We start from the raw sequence: 22,635 nt of genomic DNA, 5'->3' as shown, positions 1-22,635 counted from the left end.
TCTCTCTCTTTTCTCTTTCTTTCTCTCTCTCTTTCTTTCTTTCTTTCTTTCTTTCTTTCTTTCTTTCTTTCTTTCTTTCTTTCTTTCTCTCTCTCTCTCTTTCTTTCTCTTTCTTTCTTTCTTTCTTTCTCTCTCTCTCTTTCTTTCTTTTCCTTCCTTCCTTCCTTCCTTCCTTCCTTCCTTCCTTCCTTCCTTCCTTCCTTCCTTCCTTTCTTCTTTCTCTTTCTCTCTCTCCCTCCCTCCATTTCTTTCTTTCACTCACCTGCTTTCTTCTTTCCTTCCTCCCTTCCTTCTTTCTTCCTTCTCTTTCGCTCTCTCTCTCTCCCTCTCTCCCATGCTTCCTTTTTTTTCCCCTAAGGAATTGTGTTCATTTGAATTTGGGGGAGGGACGGAATCATTTACTCCCCAAATGTCTGCACTGGCCAGGCCTGGGCCAGGCTGAGGACAGGAGAACCTGAAATAGGGACCCAAGCCACTGAGCCATCCTCTGCTGCTTTCCCATGCACACTAACAGGGAGCTGGATCAGAAGGGGCCAGCATCAGTGCTCCCATATAGGATGCTGGCATCGCAGGTGGCAGCTTAGCTTATTGCACCACAACACCAGCTCCTCCCAGCTACATGTTCCAGACATACTATCTCACCAAGGTCAAGGCCAGCATTATTACCAATAATGTTTCAGCTGCTTCACCCTGGATGAGTTGCCTGGCCCTGTGTCCTCTTCTCTTGGTCATTCATCCTGAGTGCTCCTGGCATCATACCTGTTTCCTGAGAAGGGGCTACAGCCGAGGCTATCAGCTCTGAAACTGCTTTCCCTTCATATCCTCTGGTCCTCTTTTCTTCTCTTAGGCTACCTGTAAAAGGAAAATCTTCTTGATTCCAAATATGGGCTTTTACTTCTAGGGAAATAGTTGGTAATTTTTGTTAAATTCATAAAGGTGTCATTAAAGCTGAAAGGGGAGGCAGAGCTTGGCTTCAGAACTCATTGCTCACCAGTCCCGGGAGGTGATGGCACGGTCTGGAACCAGGTCCTGGGGCTCCTCTTGGTCTTCCTGCTTTTTCGTGTGCCTCCCAGTTAAGAGATCACCACCAGCTCTTTAGGCTCCTCCCTCACTGCTGTCCCCGTGGCATGTTCCTGGGGATGCTGCTTCCCGCTTGGCATTATTTTTGTGATTCTTTCTGTGCCTTTGGGATGCTTCCTGGCTGAATCAATGAGTCTGTGGCTCAACAGTGTGTACCCAGCTCATTGCCTTCCCAGGGCCTTTGGGTCTATGGCACATCCCTGAAGAAAGGGAGCATATGGCCCTCTAGATGATCCAGAGCTTTCTTATCATTTATATTTTATTCCATTTTTTTATTTGAAAGGCAGAGAGAATGAGAGACAGAAAGAGAAAAATCTTCCATACTTGGGTTCATTCCCCAGATGGCCACAACTGAGCTGATCTGAAGCAAGAGTCAGGAGTTTCCTCCAGGTCTCCTGCTTGTGTGCAGAAGCCCAAGGACTTGAGCCATTCTCTGCTGATTTCCCAGGCCACAAGCAGGGAGCTGGATCAGAAGTGAAGCAGCTGGAACACAGACCGGTGCCCACATGGGATGCTGGTGCTGTAGGTGGAGGCTTAGCCTACTATACCAAGATGCTGGCCCCATCATTCACACTTTTAAGTGTCATCGGTATTTAAAGAATACCTTTAGACTTACTTAGAATTGCAACTTTCTTGGTAACACAACTGTGCACACAACTATAACTAATCATTGTACTATAATTTCTTCACACCGAGTCTAATGCCTGTGAATTAATTCTTGACCCAGGTTTGCATCTTTCTGTGTGTTCGTATTCTGTGAGCCATTTTGAGTGTTACTGAAGCAGCCTTCCCTAGAAAAAAAGAAGAGTCCTCCACTGATCTCTGAAAATTTCTTGAAGGTCACAGTACTTGGTTTGCAAGTTTTAGTGCTGATCCTTTATTTTTGTGAACTTGTGCACTTCATTGGGCCCATTAACAGGCAGGTATGTGAATGTAAACGGCTATGTGAAGGTGTGGGGACCAAGGGAAGGCCAACAGAGCACATGGGCACAACTAGATGCTCTCTGAATTTTTTGTTTGTTTGTTTGTTTTAGGGACCATGTTATGGCACAGTGAGCTAAACTGCCACTTGGGATGCCAGCATCCCATATCAGAACGCCAGTTTGAGTCTGGGCTGTTCCTCTGATCCAGTTCCTTGCAGATGCACCTGGGAAAAGCAGCAGAAGATGGGCCAAGTACTTGTCAAGGTGTGGGAATCGGGCCCAGCAGCATGGCCTAGCAGCTGAAGTCCTCACCCTCAACGCACTGGGATCCCATATGGGCGCCAGTTCTAATCCTGACAGCTCCACTTCCCATCCAGCTCTCTGCTTGTGGGCTGAGAAAGCAGTCGAGGATGGTCTAAAGCCTTGGGACCCTGCACCGGTGTGGGAGATACAGAGGAGAAAGTTCCTGGCTCCTGGCTTCAGATTGGCGCAGTACCAGCCATTGCTCTCACTTGGGGAGTGAATCATTGGATGGAAGATCTTCCTCTCTGTCTCTGCTCCTCTCAGCTCCGTATATCTGGCTTTGTAATAAAAAAATAAATAAATCTTTAAAAAAATGTGGGAATCAAGGACAGAGTTCCTGGCTCTTGACTGTGGTCTAGCCCTGCTCTAGCCATTCTGGCTATTTGGAGAATGAATGGAAGATTCTCTGTCTTTCTCTCCGCTTTTTTTTTTTTTTAAGTTTTTTCCTCTCTCTGCTTTTCAAAGAAAAAAATATTTAAAATTTTCACCATTTTACTTGGAGACTGCAAGTGAGTCAGAGCATATTCTCATCCACTGGTTGACTCCTCCACACATGCAGTAGCTGGGGTTAGACTGAGCCAAAACCAGGAGCCAGGAACAAAACCCGTATCTTGTAAATGGGTTGTGGAGACCAGCTACTTGAGCCATCAACTGCTGCATTAGCAGGAAGCTGAGATGCCAACTAAGCATTGTGATGTGGGACACAGGCCTCCTAGCTGTGTCCTAACTGTTGCACCAAATACCCCCACTTCCCTCACTATTCTTCAGTGAATGTGAAATGACTTGGAATATTGTCTGTAGGCTGGAGGCAACATTAAGATTAACATCCAGCTTCTGAAGGAAGCTGCAGCTGAAGAGCAGACATCCCAGCAATTGGTGGTGGAGGCAAAGGTGTGGTTGGGCTCACCCACCAGCCACCTCCCAGTTGCCTGACTTTACAGATGAGTCAGGTGCCATGAAGCCCAGGCAGCACCAGTTCAGAGTGGTAAACAAGGACTATGTGAGTGCAAGTGAAGGGGACTGTCAGGAGAGTCTGGCCATGGGCCCTCTCCAGCATGCTCGGCCGTGGCACACTTCCCCTTGATCACCCCACGGTTTGGGTGACGCTGGCAATGGTGCCATGGTAGTGTCTCACAGTGCTGCATACTGAGCATTGGGGGGTGTGACCTGGGAGATTCTGCTTGTTTGGCTTTTCCTCTTCTTGGTAGTTTGGAGAGGAAAGGGGCTGCTTCCCAAGCATATTGCTGGGAAGCTGGGTCAGAAGCGGAGCAGTCGGGCCTCAAATCTGCACCCATTATGAACTATGGCATCACAAGTGGTATGATATCAGTCCCACATGGGATGTATGTGAACAGCAGGCCCTGGCTGGGGTATCATCTGAGATGCTGATTTAGCAAGTGGCAGCCTAAGCCACTCTGCCCCAGAGCTGACCAGGAACGAAGTTTTGACGCAGCTGGAGAAGGAGTGCTGGCCTTTGTGCACAGGAGCAGGGCCCACAAAGTCAGCCCAGCATTTGTGGAATTCAGAAGGACCGGCTGAAGAAAGAGCATAGGAAGGAGAGAAAGCAAGGAGACATAACATAAAATGAAAAAGCAAAGTGACAGAAGGCAAATGAGAAGTGCTTGATGTCATCCAGACAGTCTTGTATGGCGCCTGTATCCTGATAGTGGAGAAATAAAGGAGTCCTTTGGAAGAAGATACGGAGAGGAAGGAATTGTGTCACTCTAAGAAGGTATCAGAGGCCACTAAAGCAGAAAAACTGGATTATAGTTATCGGGAACAAATAAGCTGATACAAAGCCAAGTTCCAAGGGGATGTTGATGAATGTAAATGCTGTCCCTCAGAGGGGTGACCTGGCAAAGACTACTCTTCTGGACACAGTTCTTATTGCAGTGCTGGCGCTGTTAAACACATATGAGTCTGCAAAATCCGCAGGTGACTGGCTTGCAGAGTTCCCCATAGTCAAGGATGTAAAAGGAAAGACGCGTGCAGCGAGGGGTGTGGGAAGAAAAAGACAGGACACCTACAGCTGAGACTTCCAGGCGCCAAAAGCTCAAATCCATTAGCTTTACATTCTATCAGTACCATTATTTGGAGATCCATGAAGAGGAGTGGAGGGACCTTTGCGGTGAACTCTAGTTTGGAGATGTCAGGTACAGAGCCAGCACCACTAAGAGGGGCACCTGTGTTTCAACACTGTCAAGGGCACAAGCCATAAAGCGAAACCTGTACCATACAGGGCATCATGGAAGAAATTAACATGCAGATAGAAGAATGGAGAAAGTATTTGCTTTGTTTAAAAGTGACTGACAAGGATGTCATCTCACTCCAGACTATATAAGAAACTCTTGCAAAAGGCTGAAACCCTACTTGAACAAAGAAGCAAAGAATGTGCCCAGGTAATCCACTGGAGGAAAAAGCTAACAGGTATGTGAGACTCTGATCAAAACAACTAGTGACCAAGTACAAACTAAGCCAACAACAACAGCACTTTATACCTATCAAAACAGCAAAACTCGGAACTCTAGAAAGTGTTTCCTGGCACATGGCATCAGAGAACATTCCACTTCTTCAAGATTGGTTCCACCACTCTTTGAAAGTTAGCTGACATTTCTTGAACACATTAGACAGGTTCATAGCGAGTAGCCCAACAATTCCTCTCCTAAGTAACATAAAACAAACTCTTGACAAGTCCAGAGGAGTTCACAGGCTGCTCAGTGCAGGGCTATTTGTATGCCATCGAGTTGGAGCTGCCTTGGGAAGAGTGCCCAGGGACATGGTAGCAGTTACATACTATGAGCAGCCAGGCACCAAAGTCAAGAAAAATGTGCTAACATGAGGCAAGGTAGACAGAGGTGACAAATAGTGCTCAGTGAATAAAATAAGACACAGAATGAGGCGCATAACTTGGAGTGTAGTTTTAAAAAAAGGCCCTCAGGGACCTGGCTTGAATTCCTGGCTTCTGGCTTTGGCTTATTTCACCACTAGCTGTTACAGGTGTTTGAGTAGCAAACTAGGGGATGCAACAGATAAAAGAAAAAAGACGTGCCTACAAAATAATAACTGTATTTAGAAATCACATAAATGAAAAAAAACACACATTAAGCATGTTATGAAGTTGTCCATTAACAAGGAGAAAAACATGGGAGTGAAGACAGCTCCCCCCACTCTACCATACCTTCCCTAATTACTGAATTAATATGAGCAAGATTGTGCTTGGGATCTCTTGAGGAAAGAGCGTCACAGCAGCTTCTATTGCACTATGGTTAGAAAATGAACCACGCACTGGTTGGAGAAGACCACAGCGGATCTGCCCTAAGTCAACAAGGAAGACACTGTGCTGATCCAGCAAGGCTTCCTGGACATGGAAGGAAGACAGCGAGCGAACACTCCCATCTGCTGGTTCACTCCCCAAATTCCTGTAACAGCAGGGGCTGGATGAGGTTCAGGATTCAAGCCTGAACACTCCGATATGGTTGGCATAAGGGGTCTCCAACAACACCTTAGCCATTATACCCAACAGTTTCCCTAAATGCAATCTGGTTTCTGCTTGTGTCTCATTAGTGGTACTTCATATGCACAAACTTCCAGTGATTTTTAAAATCTCTTCTTGGTTCTGCCAGATTTTTACCTACCTGAAGGCAAAGGCATGATTTGCTCATCTGTCTCCTGTGACACTGATCCCTGGTTGGCACATGGCAGGCTGAGTGAACTGAATATTCTTCTAGTTGCAGGGTGAGAGGGCATTTTCCATGAGCTTTTGGGGAGGGCCCAGCCTGCTTGCCAGTCATCTGCCAGATCCTTGCAAAGGTTCTGCTTACTCTAAGAACATGACCTTGCAATATTTTCATTTCCTAAAGTAAACCAAAGGAAGATATAAACCACAGATTAACTTTTTCCAGGTTTAATAGTCTCAACCATAACTGCTACTCCCACAGAAAATTATAATGCAGGGCATTGCCTGGTACAAGTCAGTGGCCAGCAGTAACTTCCACACTTACTCCCCAGTGAAACAGGGAACTAGTGAGAGCATGCACACTTCCTGTGGCATTTGGGGCCAGTCTCTGCTCAGTGCAAACCTGCACTTCCCCTTCCCTGATGTCTGTGGAGCAGACTGAGGGGATGGAAGGTAGCCTCAGGGCCTCCTTAGCATTGCTGCTTAGATACTCCCACAGGTTCCAAGCAGAATCCTCCACAGGCAGCTTTGCTTTGGCTCAATTAAGACTTGGCTTGTAAGTGTGTTTCAGAAGCTTAATTAAGAAGCAGCCTTTAGGGGCTCTCAAGTGACAAGCCAGACATCAGGAGTAACTGGGATTCATTAAAGTAGGAAGTAAAGAACTGATGTCCAGGAAATGCCTCTGCAGATCTTACTCAAGCACCCCAAGGAAGATGGTGACTCTGGTGCCAACTCCACCTGTTGTGGGACTTCAGGGTGGCCTGAGCACGATCCTCTGTCCCCTGGCCTGCCCTGGGCAGTCACTTTGCGTGTGTCAGAAATTAGTCCTGAACTCAGGATCAGCTTATTAGCATGCCTCTCTCAACCACCCATGGAAGGATCAAATCCCCTTGTAAAACAGACACTTTCATCTCATTATGCCCAGTACCACAGGATATTTTTAGTAATGAAGATGGAAAGTAATTCAGTTCCTTCACAAGAGATAAAACATGGAACATTAGTGTGATGGCAGGAATGTGTCTCTGATGAGTTACTTACATCATGGACATATTTAGACATGCTGGTTCTCCTAACCACTCACCTCCAACAAGATACTAGAGGTTAGATCACTCCAGAAAGTGGCAGTAAACTGAGAGAAGAGGACTCCTGCAGAAAGCAGGGGCTACAAATAGAAAGGTCAAGGCACCATGATTAACAAAGACCCTAGAATGAGCACTATGCTCCGTATTGGAGAGATGTGACTCATAAGTCATCCTTGAGGCCACTGCCTCCTACATTGGCAACCAACATGGGCTTCCCACCCAGCTCTCACCCAATAGCCTAGTAAATGTAGTGAAAGATGGCCCAAATGTTTGAGACCCTGCCACCCAAGCGGGGCACCTGCAAGAAGCTCCTGGCTCTTGGTTTTGGTCTGGTCCGATTCTGGGTGCCATGGTCATTTGGAGAGTAAACTAACAGATGAAGACCTCTCTCTCTCTCTCTCTCTCTCCCTTTGACTAAACCTGACTTTCAGCAGATGGAGGATCTTTCTCTCTGTCTCTCCTTTTCTCTGTAAATCTGACTTTCCAACAAAAACAAAAAATAAATCTTTGAAAAGGGGGCGCTATAGGGAGAATTCTGTGGCATAGTGGATTAAGTGAATCCCATACTAAGGTGCTGGTTTGAGTCCTGGCTACTCTACTTCCAAGTCAGCTTCCTGCTAATGTACGCCCTGAGTGCAGCAGGCGATGGCTCAAGTGCTCGGACACTTGGCACTCAGTAGAATACCTGAGTAGAGTTTTAGCCTCCTGGCTTTAACCTGGCCTAGCCCTCTCTGTTGTTGGCATTTTTGTAGTAAACCAGCAGAGGAAAGATCTCTCTTCATCCCCATCCTCTTTCTACTGTTTAAGCAAATGAATATAAACAAGTAAACATTAACAAAGAAAGTTCCACAGAAAATAGTTTAAAAAAAAAAAAAAACAGACCTAATGGAAGGTCCTTAAGCTATTGGATGTACCCTCAGAAAGTATTCTTACCAAAGGGTTGTTTACAAAAGCTGACTCATCGCTTCTCGGTCTTTTGGCTAAGATCAAGTGTAGTATCTGTTCTTATCAGTTTAATAAAAGCTGACTCAGGCCAAGTTGCTTTTTGTGCTTCCTGGCTTCCCATGTGATCCCTTTTCCACCTGTGCTCTTGCCAGATGATGCTTTGTGCCGCCTCAGGACTCTCCCAGCAAGAATACCATGCCATGGGCCTGGTGCTGTGGCTCAACAATGCTAATCCTCCACCTTCAAAGCTCTGGCATTCCATGTGGGCACCAGTTTGTGTTCTGGTTACTCCACTTCCAATCCAGTTCCCTGATAATGGCCTGGGAAGCAGTAGAGGATGACCCAAGTCCTTGGGCCCCTGTACCCACATGGAAAACCTGGAGGAAGCTCCTGCCTCCTGCCTTTAGATCGACTTGGTCCCAATTTAAAGACTGGAAAAAGGCACAGTGGGTACTTGTAAGGATCTTGAATCTGAGTGACTCTGAACTTTATTATAGAGATTAAACGTCTCTTCTGTAGCAGCAGTATAAAAGAGGAAGAGAATCAGCCTTAAGCAAAAAGGATATCTGTAGTAGTGAATACTTGCGACTTAGAATTAAGTAGCTGTAGGTTTCATTCTAGACCATGCCACCCCCTGGTGTGTGATCATTTAACACTGTGTCATTATGTTGGTATCTCTCCTTCACAGCCTGGCTGCAACCTGCCTTTCTGAATCTCATTTCCTGCTACTGTCCTCCCACCTCCACCCCTGTGGAAGGGTGTATGGATTTGGTGAGAAAAAGAGACATGGACACAGTCACTTGGTGCCCTCCATCAACAGCTCAAGTAGCTGTCCTTTTTATTTACTCAGACACATCCCAAGCCTCTCTGCTTTAAACATTTGGATTGGCTCAGACCTAGCAGGAGGTTGCGTCTGGTTGGTTGTTGGAAGCAGAGGCCTACTTGGGTGGGGCTGCCAGCCTTGTGTGCGCGGCGTTTGTGACGTGGCCTCGCTGGTCCAGCGTGGGCCTTGCTTGGTTGGAGAGGCCCAAAGCCAGTGGCCCCGCGGAGGCGGAGCGGGGCCATGGCTGAAGCGGCTGAGCCCAGTGGGGAATCCCAAGGCGCAGAGGTAAAAAGCCCGCAGCCTGAAGAGAGAGCGCTCGGGGGCTCATCCAGGCGGAGCCCGCGATCCGTGCTGAAAGTGTCCCAGCTGCTGCTGCGAGCCATTGCTGCCCACAAAGGGCTGACCCTGGCTGCTCTCAAGAGGGAGCTCGGAAACGCAGGCTACGAGGTGCGCAGGAAGAACCGCCGTCACTCTGGCGAAGTTTCCAGGCCCGAGGTGAAGGGCACGCTCCTGCGGGTCAGTGGCAGCGAAGCCGCCGGCTACTTCAGGGTCTGGAAGATTCCCAAGCCAAAGAGAAAGCCAGGACGCCCGAGACTGGAGGAGGCTGGCCGCTTGCCTCCGAGGAGGGCCCCCACTGGATCCAGAAGCATTCGGAGGCGCCACACGAATCGCAAAGCTGCCAAGAAGGCCAGGGCAGTATGGAGACAAAGCACGAAGGTAAACGGAAGGACAAGGAGGATGAGGCCAAAAGCCAAGGAAAACGTGAGAGCCAGGAAGATGGACGAGGGGAGAGGACGGGCCTCGAAGGAAGACACCAGGCTCGGGTCACGGGAGGAAACGAGGTCCAGCGTGAGGCAAAATGAAGAGAAGGACAAGAAGAAGGCGGTGAAATGCACCTCGCAGAAGCCATCCCCGTTGAAAACGGACCGGGTTTCTGGGGGGCAGGGGAAGGCCAGCACCAAGGCTTCCCTGAAGTGTGATGGGCCTCGGCAGGTGGTGGGGAGTCCGTAGTGTGGGAGTACACTACCCTTCTGCAAATGCTCAGCGCTCATGCTCGTTGAAATGGAAAAGTATTTGCAAGACCTTCCCACCGTCTTGTGTCTGTCTGCTCTTTATTGCACCTGAAGGGGAAAGGAGGCTGGTTGTTACTGTGAGCCTGTCCTGGGAGGTAGGGTGAGGAGAGAAGCCTAGATTCTTTTTCTCTTGCCATTTTGGGAGGAAAGAAAGCAGGTGGAGGACAACCACAGCCTTTCAGGCTTAGAAAGCAGTGTTGAATGAATGTTAAACATTGGCCAATACGAACTGAATTCTACAGAGGAGGGTATGTTAGGAGAAGAGCAACCACCCTTTATGTAGAGGTGTTCCACTTATCTAGAGGGTTCTTTACTAAAACTTCTTTTAGGACGGTGTCCCTGCACTTAGGATTCATTTTAATGAATGTATATGTTTTACCTAGAAAGCCTGTGCCTTTTATGTTAATCCCCAGTTAAATTAATGTGTAAAAACATCCAGCATAGACTTAAGTATTTCTATTAATAGTCACCCTGGTGTGAAAAGTTGCTGAGGCAGAAAAACACACAGCATCAGTACCTAGTGAAACCATTTTTGAGTGAGAGTTCTGCTGCACTGACCGTATACCAAGTTAAACATTCACAGTGTTGGGACTGGGCTTGTATGATTTTAGCTGACTTTACGTGTTGGTAAAATGATGAGGGGCCTAAAATATGGCATACGAATTGCTTGAAAAAATTCAACAATGATGGCATTATTAACCGGGAAGAGGAAACTATTAGGGCTACAGAGAGCGTATAAAATATAAGGAGATGGGAAAGGCCAGATAATAAATGTCCAGGTCTTTGCTTTTCTCAACAATGAATGTTGGGCATTGTGTATGGAGCAAATATGAATGGTTTAGTTCTAAAGGCAGAAGTTAAGAACTGTGTGGGAGTAGTTGTCATGCCAAGGCTGTGGTAGGACACAGCAGCGGTTCCAAGGAAAGTGAACATCTGAGTAGCTGACTTGGAAAGGGCCAGATATTTCAGCCAAATTCACAGGAATGAAGGAAACTGGAATAGCCAAAAAGTTCTTTAGATTCTTGGGAAGGGGTGCTGGGGTCCACACGGTGGGTGTGGAGGATATGAAGGTGTGAAGAGAACTGTTTCATTGCAGACAAGACCACAAGGAATTTGCCGCTGCATGGCAAGGCCTGGTGGATGTCTCTACGACCACCTGAAATTGTAGTGCTCCATTTCTTTTCTGCGCCTTCTCCACGCACTCTTCTGGAGCTAGACTCCGGCAAAGGGGTAAAGGTAGAAATGAACAGGTATTAGAACTGCTTGGAAGCTCTTTCTGGTTGCATACTTGACCAAGCTTTCCTCTGGAACGGTCTAATGTCTTCCATAGTGGAGAAGAAAGTATGCGTATTTAAAACAAATTTAAGTGATATTAATATTTGTCCTCACCCTTAATTGAGCATCACTGCTTTAATCCTATGCAAACCCAACTAGTAGGAAAATGCTAGCAACGTGCCTCATCTGAGATGATCTAAATTTTGAAATTCACTTTGCTGTAGTTTAGTTAGGCGCTTGGATGTCTGCGAATGGCACAGTGAATCAAACAGAATAGGGAGCAGATGAAAAGAAACAATGAAAAAATAGAACACTGTCTGAACACAGAGTTAATCACATGTCCTCAGTCTGGAGTCTTCAGGTTGTCAGTTTCTGGCTGGCTGGGGAGCGAAGGGATTCTCCAGTGACTGTATTGGAAGCCCCAACCCAAATTAACAGTGGGAACTTAGTCATTGCCTCATCAAAGTCTCTGAACTTGGTGAAAATTGGGTTAAAGATGAGTGAAGAGCTGGGAACAAAAGAGCAGAACTTGAGGCAAGCCTAATGAGATGAGGGTGTAAACCTGACAGTATGAGTTTGAAGATCCAACTTACTGTGGGAGTAGGACTGGTGTGGGGGTGGGAGGGTGCAGAAAACCACTGCCTGAATTGGAATTTGGATCTCCCACAGAGGTTCTCAAGCTTCAGGCACACTGTATATCCTGGGGACCTGCTTGTCCGCCTTCACGTGCAGTTTCTGATTTAGTAGGTATGGAGTGGGGCCAGCGGCTGTGCATATCTAACAAGTTCTGATGTAACATTGCTTCTGCTGTTATTTATTTGTTAAGATTTATTTATTTTATTTATTTTTACTGTAAATTCAGATACACAGAGAGAAGAGGCAGAGAGATCACTTCCCAAGTGGCTTCAACAGCTAGAGCCGAACTGATCCAAAGCCAGGAGTCCAGAGCCTCTTCTGGGTCTCCCGCGCGGGTGCAGGGTCCCAAATCTTTGGGCCATCCTCGACTGCTTTCTAAGGCCACAAGCAGGGAGCTGGATGGGAAACGGGGCCACCGGGATTAGAACTGGCCCTCATATGGAGTCCTGGCATGTGCAAGGTGAGGACTTTAGCCGCTGGGCTATAGCACCGGGCCCACTACTGCTGATCTTAAGATTGTACTTTGAGAACCATAGTCCTGATAGAGTGTCCTGTTTTTTTTTTTTTTTTAAAGATTTATTTATTTTTATTACAAAGTTGGATATACAGAGAGGAGGAGAGACAGAGAGGAAGATCTTCCCTCTGCTGATTCACTCCCCAAGTGAGCCGCAATGGCCAGTGCTGCGTCGATCCGAAGCTGGGAACCTGGAACCTCCTCCGGGTCTCCCACGTGGGTGCAGGGTCCCAAAGCATTGGGCCATCCTCGACTGCTTCCCCAGGCCACAAGCAGGGAGCTGGAGGGGAAGTGGAGCTGCCGGGATTTGAACTGGCACCCATATGGGATCCTGACACATGTAAGGCAAGGACTGTAACTGCTGGGCTACCGTGGCAGGCTCTAAAGTCACATTTCTGTCAAGGGTAAAGCAAGCCCTATAACTCAGACTGTGAGGACTAAAAGGAAGGTTCTTTCCAGCAGAGACATTACATGAGGGTGGGTGAACCTAAAGCCTTGGGACTGCACCCATGTGGGAGACCCGGAAAAAGCTCCAGGCTCCTGGCTTTGGTGCAGCTCCAGCCATTGCGGCCACTTGGGGAGTGAATCATCAGAAGGAAGATCTTCCTTTCCGTCTCTCCTCCTCTCTGTATATCTGACTTTCCAATAAAAAGAAATAAATCTTAAAAAAAAAAAGAAATGTGACTTAATGGTAGGAGTGTTGGAGGGAAAGGATTTAATCCCAAATGAGCCCCCTTTCTCCATAAAGACATAACTACTTTAGCAAGGGAATAACTTTCTCTCCCACAATTAGAGCTAAGGCTTAAAATGTAGCCTTGGGAAACACTCTTGTGTAAGAAATTCTATTGAAACGGAAAGGGGGAATCTACTTGGAACAGGGTGGTGACCTGCAGATGCGCAAAAGTGACAGGCTTCTGAAGATGGGCTTTCCTGTTTTATATGCTGCTCAAAAGGGAATGTGTGTGTGTGTGTATGTGTGTTCGGGGGCGGGGACAGGTGACAGAAAGAAGCTGGCTAGAAGTTTGAGGCTGATTCACTGTAGAAAAAAGCAAACAAAAAATAAAACCCACAAAAACCAAACCACTGAATTCTGTTCAATCATCTGATGGCTGTTGCTTTTTTATTTTTGCTCAAGGGAGCTGGTGTTGGATCAAGGTAGAGAGTGGTAAACCAGAAAGACCCAAGGGGCCCAGTACTTTGGGGACTGTCTTTCTGACTGCTAAAATAGATAAAAGACTGGCAGTTAATATGTGTCATTTAGAAGTGCCATCTGGTAGTGTGGAAGAACACTTCCCACAAGTCCTTCCAACAAGGCTTGAGGAGGGGCTGATTGAAATGTAGAATGTAAGCATCATCTTTCTAGTCCCTGAAGGCCAGATCCTGTTCTAACACCCTGATGCCCTGGTATTTGAGCACTGAAGATGTTTTGGTGATCCTTGCCTCGTGATTCTTGACACAAACATATAATGAATGTGTTAGAGCCCATTTTACTGATTCTATGGGTGGGCTCTGATGTGTATAAAAGTGAATAAATTGCAAATAACTTTTCTCAAAAGTGGATGTTTTCCATTAGATGGATCTGTGATCCAAAATGGGTTCTAAATCATAGCTTATTTAGAACTGATATGTATTAAAGTGAGAGAATAAAGAATTGGCATTGTACCACTGGAACCTAATACTTTGTTACTCCCTGGGGCATCTCCTGATGCAGATCCTGTCTTCGAGGACCTCTGGGGGGTGAGGCTTGCCTTATAAGCAGCAAGCTACTTTGCTTTCTTTATTGGATTACAAACAAGAGACATGCATTTCAGGCGGAGGAAGAATGATGCTCTGAGTGGCTGCAGGCAGATGGGGTGGGGTGGGGGAAGTCACATATACTTCAGAAGCCCAGTCAGCAAAATGCCCCTGTTTTCGACTCCATTTGGGTCCAGAACTCTGAGGAGCTGTTATTTGCTCAGCTTTTCCTTAAAAAATTGAATCATTAAATTGTTTCAGTTCAGTTCCTCTTTCTTAACATATAAGATACTTTTTTATAAAAAGGACTTATTTTTTTTACAAGGTAGAGTTACACAGAGAGAAGGAGAGACAGAGAGGGAAATCTTCCATCTGCTGGTTCATTCCTCAAATGGCTGCAATGGCTGGAGGTGGGTTATCCAAAGCTGCTTCCAGGCTTCCCATGTGGGTACAGGGCCCAAGGACTTAAGCCATCCTCTGCTCTTTTTCCAGACCATAAGTAGGAAACTGCATCAGAAGTGGAGCAACTGGGACATAAACCAGCACTGCAGGAAGAGGATTAGCCTGGTATGTCACTTTGCTGGGCCCCATTTAAGGTAAAATTGTAAGATTAATATTGGAGCTGGCATTGTGGTATAGTAGGCATTTCATATGGGTGCCAATTCAAGTCTGGGTTGCTTCACTCTTGATGTGCTCCTTGCCTGGGAAAGCAGCAGAAAGCATGACTGCTTGTACCTTCTCTCCCCATGGGAGACCTGGAAAAAGCCTCTGCCTCCTGAGTTTGGCCTGGCCCGGCTTCACCTGTTATAGTCATTTGGGGACTGAACGAGTGGATAAAAGATCTCTCTGTCTTTATATCTCCCCCTCTCTCTCTGACTACCTCTCAAATCAATAAACAGATCTTTAAAATTGGTATTAATATAATCTCCAATGAAAACAGCAATCCATTGACTATGAGATGTCACAATATTTAGAATCCTAGTCTGGACACCTGAGGTTAAGCCTATTAGTATGGATACCTTCCTGCACTGGGGGAAAACCTAAGCCAGCTAAAGAGTTCAACCATAGCGGTTTCCTCAGGAAGTTCTTGGGGAGTGAGATCCTCAAGAATAATTTCCCTGTTGATGAAGCAATCAAAATCAAACAGGAGTAATAGCAACAACTTACAAACAGTGTGATTCTGTCCTAATTTCCCAGCACTCAAGCCAAAACAGCACAAAACCCCCACTCAGCACAAAGCTTTTGGATGCACCTTGCCTGAAGCCAACAACGACCCACTGAGGAGGCGATTCTCTGGGGGAAGCAGTCTGTGTCCTGGTGATTCAGACCTGGACACATGCGTGTGTAGTTGTCTGCACCTATGACCCAGTGATCTGGACCTAGATGGATACATCCACAGCTGCACATTCACCCAGTGATGCTGGGAAAGTACTCAGCTCCCATGACATCAGTTAGCCCTTTGTACCAGGGCTCTAATCTTTACAGAAAACAAGTAAAGAACACCCACACAATTCCCTCTACCTTCATCCCCAGAATACAGCCCCTACAAAAAGCTACCTTGTACAGTTTTTGGGTAACATACTGTCTTCAGAGACCATGCACACATGTAGACAAACACAAAAAAAAGTCAAGAGGAGAGGGTCTGTTCAGGGAGATTTCTTGGGGATATGCGGTGCATCTCATAGCACTGTAACAATCTCTTAGCTCTGTGTGTGCGTATGCAAAGGGTGAGGGGGAGGAATATAAGCACAAACGTTATTCTGATTTTGGCAGATGGAAGTGAGAGGTGCAGGTGTGTGTGTGGATGACAGGGTAAGAATGACGAAGCCACACAGGAAGGAGTCCTGGACCACGGGTTCTGCTGGTTAAAAGGGGGCTCTGGGTACTTGATCACTTTCTCCTGTTTCCATGTTACTTGCTAACCCAGTCTTCCACAGCATGTGTTGCATGCAGTCACCAGTTCTGTGGGAGGTGAAGTAGAATACTGAGGCACAATAAATTTAGGAAATAGCACATTAATAGATGCTTAACCATTTGCTGTATTGCAAAAGTTCTCCAAGCTTTTGATATGTAGTTTTTTTCTATATGGAGAGAATATAGTTAGTATACAAGGGTGAAACTCAAAATATTTAACAACTGTTACGGCACAGACTTCATCCAATCAGCCATAACCGGTGCTCCCTGTATCTTTGAGAATGAGCTCAGATCGAAAACCAGTTGTGTAGTATGCATTGTCTCCCAGAAGTTCTCCAGCATTCTTTATGTGGTATCTCAGAACAGGTGAGAAATTCTGTGGCAAATGCTAAAATCTCATCTTTCTAGAGATATTGCCAGGGCTCGTGTTTTGGCTGTTGGGGTGCAGAGGGACAAGCTTGGCAGTGACTCCTAGTAGCACCAGCTCACAGATTTGCCATAACTGCAACAGAAACACATTTCAAAAGGCAGATGTCCTTCTGTCCCAACAGCTCCTAGGACCTTGTCCCTGGTGGGTCAGTAGGTGTCTGTCCCGGTGATGCTTGCGGCCAAAGCTTTTCTCACAGCGTGGACACTGGAAGGGCTTCTCCCCAGTGTGGGTGAGCCAGTGTCTCACTAGGTGGTGCCTTCGGCCAAAGCTCTTCCCACATTCGGTGCACACATGGCATTTTGGCACCAGTGGAGCGCGCTGCTGTTTCCTAGCCCCAGGACTCTCACTGGCTTCCTGGTCCTTGCAGTAGTTTCCTTCTGTGTGTACTCTCTGGTGACTGGCCAGATGGGAATTGCATCTGAAATTCTTGCCACACTCAGAGTACCTGCTTGGCTTGTCGTGGAGGTGGGTTTTCTGGTGCCTTATTAGGTGGTGTCTTCTCCTGAAGCTCTTCTCACACTTGAGACAGCTGTAGGGCCTTTCTCCAGTGTGAGTCTGCTGGTGCCTAGCAAGATGGGAGCCCCACACAAACTGTTTCCCATACTGGGGGCATGTATGAAGTCTTAACAGGGAATCTACCCCTGTGCTACACAGTAGGTTTGAGAAGCTATCTTCCTGAAGGAAAGGTGGGCCCAGGAGCATTCTTCTGGAGCTCCTATGAGTGGAGTCCCAGCTGTCATCCTGTTTTGGGCTCCAAAGAATAGTATCTTCGGATACACTGGAGAACGTTCTGGGAGGATCTGCTTCTGTATCTGCCTCATGTTCACTTGCATCTCCTGTGGAAAAGGGAAAACACCAAATCTGAATGGGAGACCTAAGAGGACCCCAGGACCCAAGTCACAGCTGAGGTTGTGTGATGCCTTTCAGGGCACAGGCCTCTACCATAGGAGCCAAGAGAACATTCTTTGCTGTCATAAAAAGCAGTGCACACTCCTCACCATGGTGTTGAGGATTTTCCTGCACCCCTCCAAAAAAATGTTCTGCACCTTAATTGTCGACAAATGTCTTGTTAGAGTTGCAAGCCAGTCTAGATTGTCCTAAAATCTGCCAAGATCAGTAAAATTATACTTCAACACAACAAATGGCTAAATACTAAAATGAAATAGACACGAGACAGCTGAATGGTACCTTATAGCCATTTTAAGGTATATAGCAGCCGGTCCTGTATATAAACTAAAATAGAAATGTCAATGAGCTAATCATAAGTTGTGGTTAAGAACTTGCTTTTTTTTTTTTTTTTTTTTAACATACTGGTTACTCAAAACCATGTCAATTCCATAATGTTGCAAATTGCTGTTGATGTTATATTGGGATTCTTAATTGACTGGGATGATATTCTACCAGCTCTAACTTCGGACCAGAAATGGTCTCCCCAAGAAACTGTTCAACCCATCTGGACAATAAGTAGCTGGACTCTATGCTTGGTATACGTTTGCAAGGAAAGAATCGTGATTGAATTTGAACTGTAATACTGCATCAAGGTGGAGGAATCCACCGGGTGTGGGGAGGGGTGGGGGGATTCCCAGAGCCTATGAAACTGTCACATAATGCAAAATAATTAATAAAAAAAAATGAAACCAAAAGAAGATACCCCAAAAATCAATAAAATGGAGAACTGGTAAAAAAAAAAAAAAGCAGTGCTGGGCCCGGCGGCGTGGCCTAGCGGCTAAAGTCCTCCCCTTGAACGCGCTGGGATCCCATATGGACGCCGGTTCTAATCCCGGCAGCTCCACTTCCCCTCCAGCTCCCTGCTTGTGGCCTGGGGAAGCAGTCGAGGATGGCCCAGTGCTTTGGGACCCTACACCCATGTGGGAGACCTGGAGGAGGTTCCTGGCTCCTGGCTTCAGATTGGCACAGCACTGGCCATTGCGCTCACTTGGGGAGTGAATCATCAGACAGAAGATCTTCCTCTCTGTCTCTCCTCCTCTCTGTATATCTGACTTTCCAATAAAAATAAATCTTAAAAAAAAAAAAAGCAGTGCAGTAGATATTGAGGCTTAGGAGAAAAATTGCCCCAGTTTGGGTTCCTGCTTTCCCATTTAGCTTTGTTAAGCCTTCACTGCCATAAACAGGAGTGACAGCACCCCTCTTTCAACATTTCTATGAGACGGCTAGCAGAATTCTTACACACAGTAAGCACTTGGTAAATGGCATGTGCTAATATCAATATTCACTGATTGCCATTACTTATTATGTATTACTATTAATCATCATCTTCCTGCCTAAGTCATCACTGGTGAGTGCCCCTCCACCCCCATATCAGCAATACCGGAGCCATTGTGGAAGGCAGTCTCTGATGGCTGGGAGTTTGAACCACCACCGCAACATCACTGATCAAACGACAGCTAACACTGACTGAGACCTTGGCAGGTGCTGAGCCCTGTTTTGCTGTTCTCATCTGTTAACATATTTAATCCACACAATAATTCAAAGAAGAGGAAACCGAAAAGAGTTAATTACTTTTTCAAGGTGCCATGGGTATGTTTCAGAAGTCAGGCGCACAAAGGTTGCAGTACCTTCCCTCCAAACCATTCTGTGCCACTACCTTGCTTTTGAAGAAAACTATTTCTGGTCCTTTGGACTCTACCTCCCTAAGCAGAGGAGGAATTAGAGCAGCGTATAATGATGACAGCTTAAGAGAGGTGAAGGCAGTGACTCCAAGTCTGTTCTGGGTCCTTACCTGTGTATGTGACCCTCACAATGTCTCTCTCCTCTGTGTCCTGGGGGTCAGGGAACCCTGGTTGTCCCCCTCCTCCTACTGGAGAAAGCATGTCCAGTTTGGGAATTGGAAATTCTGTTCATGGGAAAGAAAATTGAGATGTTAATTAGCTGAGAAATTTATATGTCTAAAAAAGCCATTTCCTAGATTATTCCTTGGAACTCTAGCTTCTTCATCTGCCCTATTTCTGCTCAGTCCCTCTTGGTCCTAGATGTTCACAGCTGCCTTCCTCATGTTTATTCTCTTCCACTCAGATTCTTGCAGGTCAGCTGTCCTTCCCGGGCCTTCTGCACATTACTTCTACTACAAGTGATCAATGTTCTGTTTCCCATCTTCCAGATGGTTCCAGATTTCCAAGAACTCAGTTTCAGATGCTCCTGTTTATGCTTTGTAAGAACTTTCCAATTCCCAACCAAGCAGAGTCTCAAATTTTTTACTTCACAAATCAGTATTACTTGCTGTTTGTTTTTAAAATAACACCTCATTTTGTTCTCTGGGGCTTAACTCTACTTTTCTTTCTTGGGTGAATTCCTAGACAGATCCCTGGATAGATAAGGTCCAAGAACTCTGAATCAGGTGGCTCTGTTCTGAGTGGCTGAATCATCTGTGGCTGGGGAATGGCATGCTTACGCAGGGAGACCACTATCCCACAGTTTTCCTGCATAATGTATTCTCCATAGAATTCTGTCTGAGAGGGGTCCAGGCTCCGCCACTCCTCCTGAGAAAAGCACAGAGACACATCCTTGATGGTTACCAGTCCCTGAAACAAAAATATAACATACTCTGTCAGTATCTGTTTCTTAAAACATGTGACCTCAGTGAGATGAAATGGCAAGGTTTGGGGGGTGGTTAGGAAAAGAATTTCCCAGGGTCCCTGGGTCCCTGGGTCCCTAGGTCAGACACGTTATTTTGGTAAGGTGAAGAGAGGAATGAAGGCACATGGCCAAGGACTGAGAGAGGTCTCTGTTGCCAGAAGAGTGTTCCAAGTGGGGCCACGAGAAGCCAGAAGCACCACAAACCCTGCCCTCCTTTTTCAGCCACTGCTGTCTACTGTGTCTCCTCAGTGGCCCCATCTTCTCTGTAGGAATTCCATACCAGACTATTGCCTCCATGTTTCACCTGACCTTTCCTGCCAGCACATGTTCTTTCCTCATCTTTGATGTCATCTGTGCTTAGAATTCCAGATCCTGGAGCCGCATGCCTCTTAACTGTGTCCATTACTAGCAATATGACCTTATATAAATGCTTTAATCTCTCTCTGCCTCAATTTTTACTCTGTAAAATGGGATGGCTGATCACACAGGAGTGCTGTGAGAGCAGAGTTACAACACTGTTACCACTGCTGTGTTCTTGGACTGTCTTAGCTGGCCTTGAACCTCTTCATACCGGCCTTCTCCTTTTTTTATAATTCTGTTATCTGTCTAATCATTTCCTGTTTATGCTCTACACTTTCTTCAGACTCCTTTCTCCTAATCTTTGTAGATTTACTTCTTCAAGACGATAATTTGTCTCTGTCTATGGATAGCTTAGATGTCTATCAAAATCTACTAACTTCAAGGCATTCCCTCTTCTTGTTACATCTTCATTTAATTGAGAAGGGACAGAATCTGTTCAGTCATAAGAGGATCACACCACTGGTGTTACTGTGACAAATAAATCAATGGAATGATGTGAAAGCTGTAGAAGCAACAGGGATGAGGCCTGGGCAGAGGCTGAGGGGAACTACAGCCCACCTGTGATCCAGCTGCAAGAAGTGCAGTGGCCATCTCCCAGTCTCCGGCGCTCCCTTCCTGGGTACTTGCAGGAACCCAGGGAGCAGACTGAGCTGGTGGGAGGGGAGAGAGGAACCATTAGAGATGAGTCGTGATTATTGATGCTTTTCCAAGAAGACCCTGGGCCCCTTTTAGTGGGGCTTAAGGGTATTATCTTCTATACTTATGCTCATTGGTAAAACTCAATGCATAGACTTCACTTAAATTGTCTTTTTTTAAATATAAGACTGATGACTGTTTTGTCCTTTGGAAGATTTATTTATTTAGATTTATTTATTTTTTTATTGCAAAGTCATATACATATATATATTATATATATATATATATATGTAATATATATATGTAGGGGGGGCGAGAGAGAGGAGAGACCGAGAGGAAGATTTTCAGTCCAATGATTCACTCCCCAAGTGACCACAACGACCAGAGCTGTGCTGATCTGAAGCCAGGAGCCAAGAGCTCTTCCAGGTCTCCCATGTGGGTGCAGAGTCCTAAGGCTTTGGGCCGTCCTCGACTGCTTTCCCAGGCCACAAGCAGGGAGCTGGATGGAAAGTAGGGCTGCCGGGATTAGAACAGGCACCCATATGGGATCCCAGCGCGTTCAAGGCAAGGACTTTAGCCGCTAGACCGCTGCCCCGGGCCCAAAAGGTCTTTTTTAAAGGTAGATTTTAGACTAGCTGTGGTTTGCATTTTTATTCTTCAAAGTGCACCTTACATGTTGTGTTCTTCAGCAGTGAACGATGTTGGTATCACTCCATCATCTACCACACTCAGTGCCACTAATTAAATATTGCCACGTGGCAGGAGTATTTATGCAAGACACAGAAGGAGCACAGTTACATGTACTTGGACCTAGAGCTCAGGACTAATGGACTGGTCCTGGTGTTGGCAACATTGTTTGGCCCATGGCTATTCAGGGGTTTCAGCTCTGTGTTTTGCAGAAAGATGAACCCACGTGATCCCTGGGCTCTCACCCTTCTCTTGGAGAGACTGTGGTTCCTCTTCCAGTCCACAGTACAAGTGCTCCAGTGGCCCTGCTGCTGTCCTCCGTGGCCCCTCTTCCTGGCTTCCCCTTTCTGCAGGGGGCCGTGCTCTATCCAGCTGTACATTTGTTGACTCCCATCCTGTCCCGAGTGCTGCAGTCTGTTCTGAAAGCATCATGACCATAAGCCTAAACTGCGACCTGGAACAAAGTTGTATCAGTTATGCCCATAAAAAATGGAAGAGTGGTAATACTCCTAAGGAAATTATGGTGAACAGTCCCAGGCATAAGTTGAAACTGGATAGGAGGAGCTTTATGGAAAATGAACTTTAAAATTTTGATGTGTTTCAGTAACTGAGTATGAGGAAAGCTTCTTGGAAGAATGAAGAATTGTCTGGTACTATAAGGAAAAGTCATTAATTACTACCTGGGGGGACCTCCTGGTAGAAACACACTATCCCTGGTGACTGAGCAATCTTGGAAATTCAAAAGTTTTAGTCCCAACCACTGAAAGTACAGGAAAATGGGCCACCTGGAGACCCGCAGGAGGGGTGGCACAGAAGTGCATCCGATGGGGTGAGTCCATATATGAGATGATTACTGCAGCCAGGGATACACTGATGTCATGGCTCTCCAGAGGCTGAACTAAATGGTGTCTTAGAACAAGCATTGAGAAGGATCTGTCACTATCATGTAT

General features: G+C 46.2%; 2 protein-coding genes and 1 pseudogene across 3 annotated transcripts; 2 read left to right on the top strand and 1 right to left on the bottom strand.

Moving 5' to 3' along the window:
* The first annotated feature begins 8,024 nt into the window (after window positions 1-8,024).
* Window positions 8,025-8,140, top strand: LOC131479460 (U2 spliceosomal RNA; annotated as a pseudogene).
* An 860-nt stretch (window positions 8,141-9,000) lies between these two features.
* On the top strand, window positions 9,001-9,924 carry LOC101523086 (testis-specific H1 histone). The gene has a single exon (XM_004597870.4). The coding sequence runs from the start codon at window positions 9,073-9,075 to the stop codon at window positions 9,841-9,843; it is 771 nt and encodes a 256-aa protein (XP_004597927.2). The 5' UTR covers window positions 9,001-9,072; the 3' UTR covers window positions 9,844-9,924.
* A 6,574-nt stretch (window positions 9,925-16,498) lies between these two features.
* Window positions 16,499-22,114, bottom strand: LOC131479459 (zinc finger protein 641-like). 2 transcript variants are annotated; one of them, XM_058659960.1, is made up of 5 exons: window positions 21,931-22,114; window positions 20,921-21,012; window positions 19,818-19,947; window positions 19,149-19,262; window positions 16,499-17,244 (listed from the first exon to the last, which is right to left on the bottom strand). In XM_058659960.1, exons 1-5 carry the CDS (start codon window positions 22,112-22,114, stop codon window positions 16,499-16,501), a joined length of 1,266 nt encoding a protein of 421 aa, XP_058515943.1. The 2 variants fall into 2 exon arrangements, with proteins under 2 accessions (XP_058515943.1, XP_058515944.1); XM_058659961.1 differs by having other exon boundaries at window positions 19,818-19,905.
* Window positions 22,115-22,635: the final 521 nt, after the last annotated feature.

Source organism: Ochotona princeps, unplaced genomic scaffold, assembly GCF_030435755.1.
Source record: "Ochotona princeps isolate mOchPri1 unplaced genomic scaffold, mOchPri1.hap1 HAP1_SCAFFOLD_465, whole genome shotgun sequence".
Taxonomy (NCBI): Eukaryota; Metazoa; Chordata; class Mammalia; order Lagomorpha; family Ochotonidae; genus Ochotona; species Ochotona princeps.
This window is presented reverse-complemented; position numbering and strand designations above follow the sequence as displayed.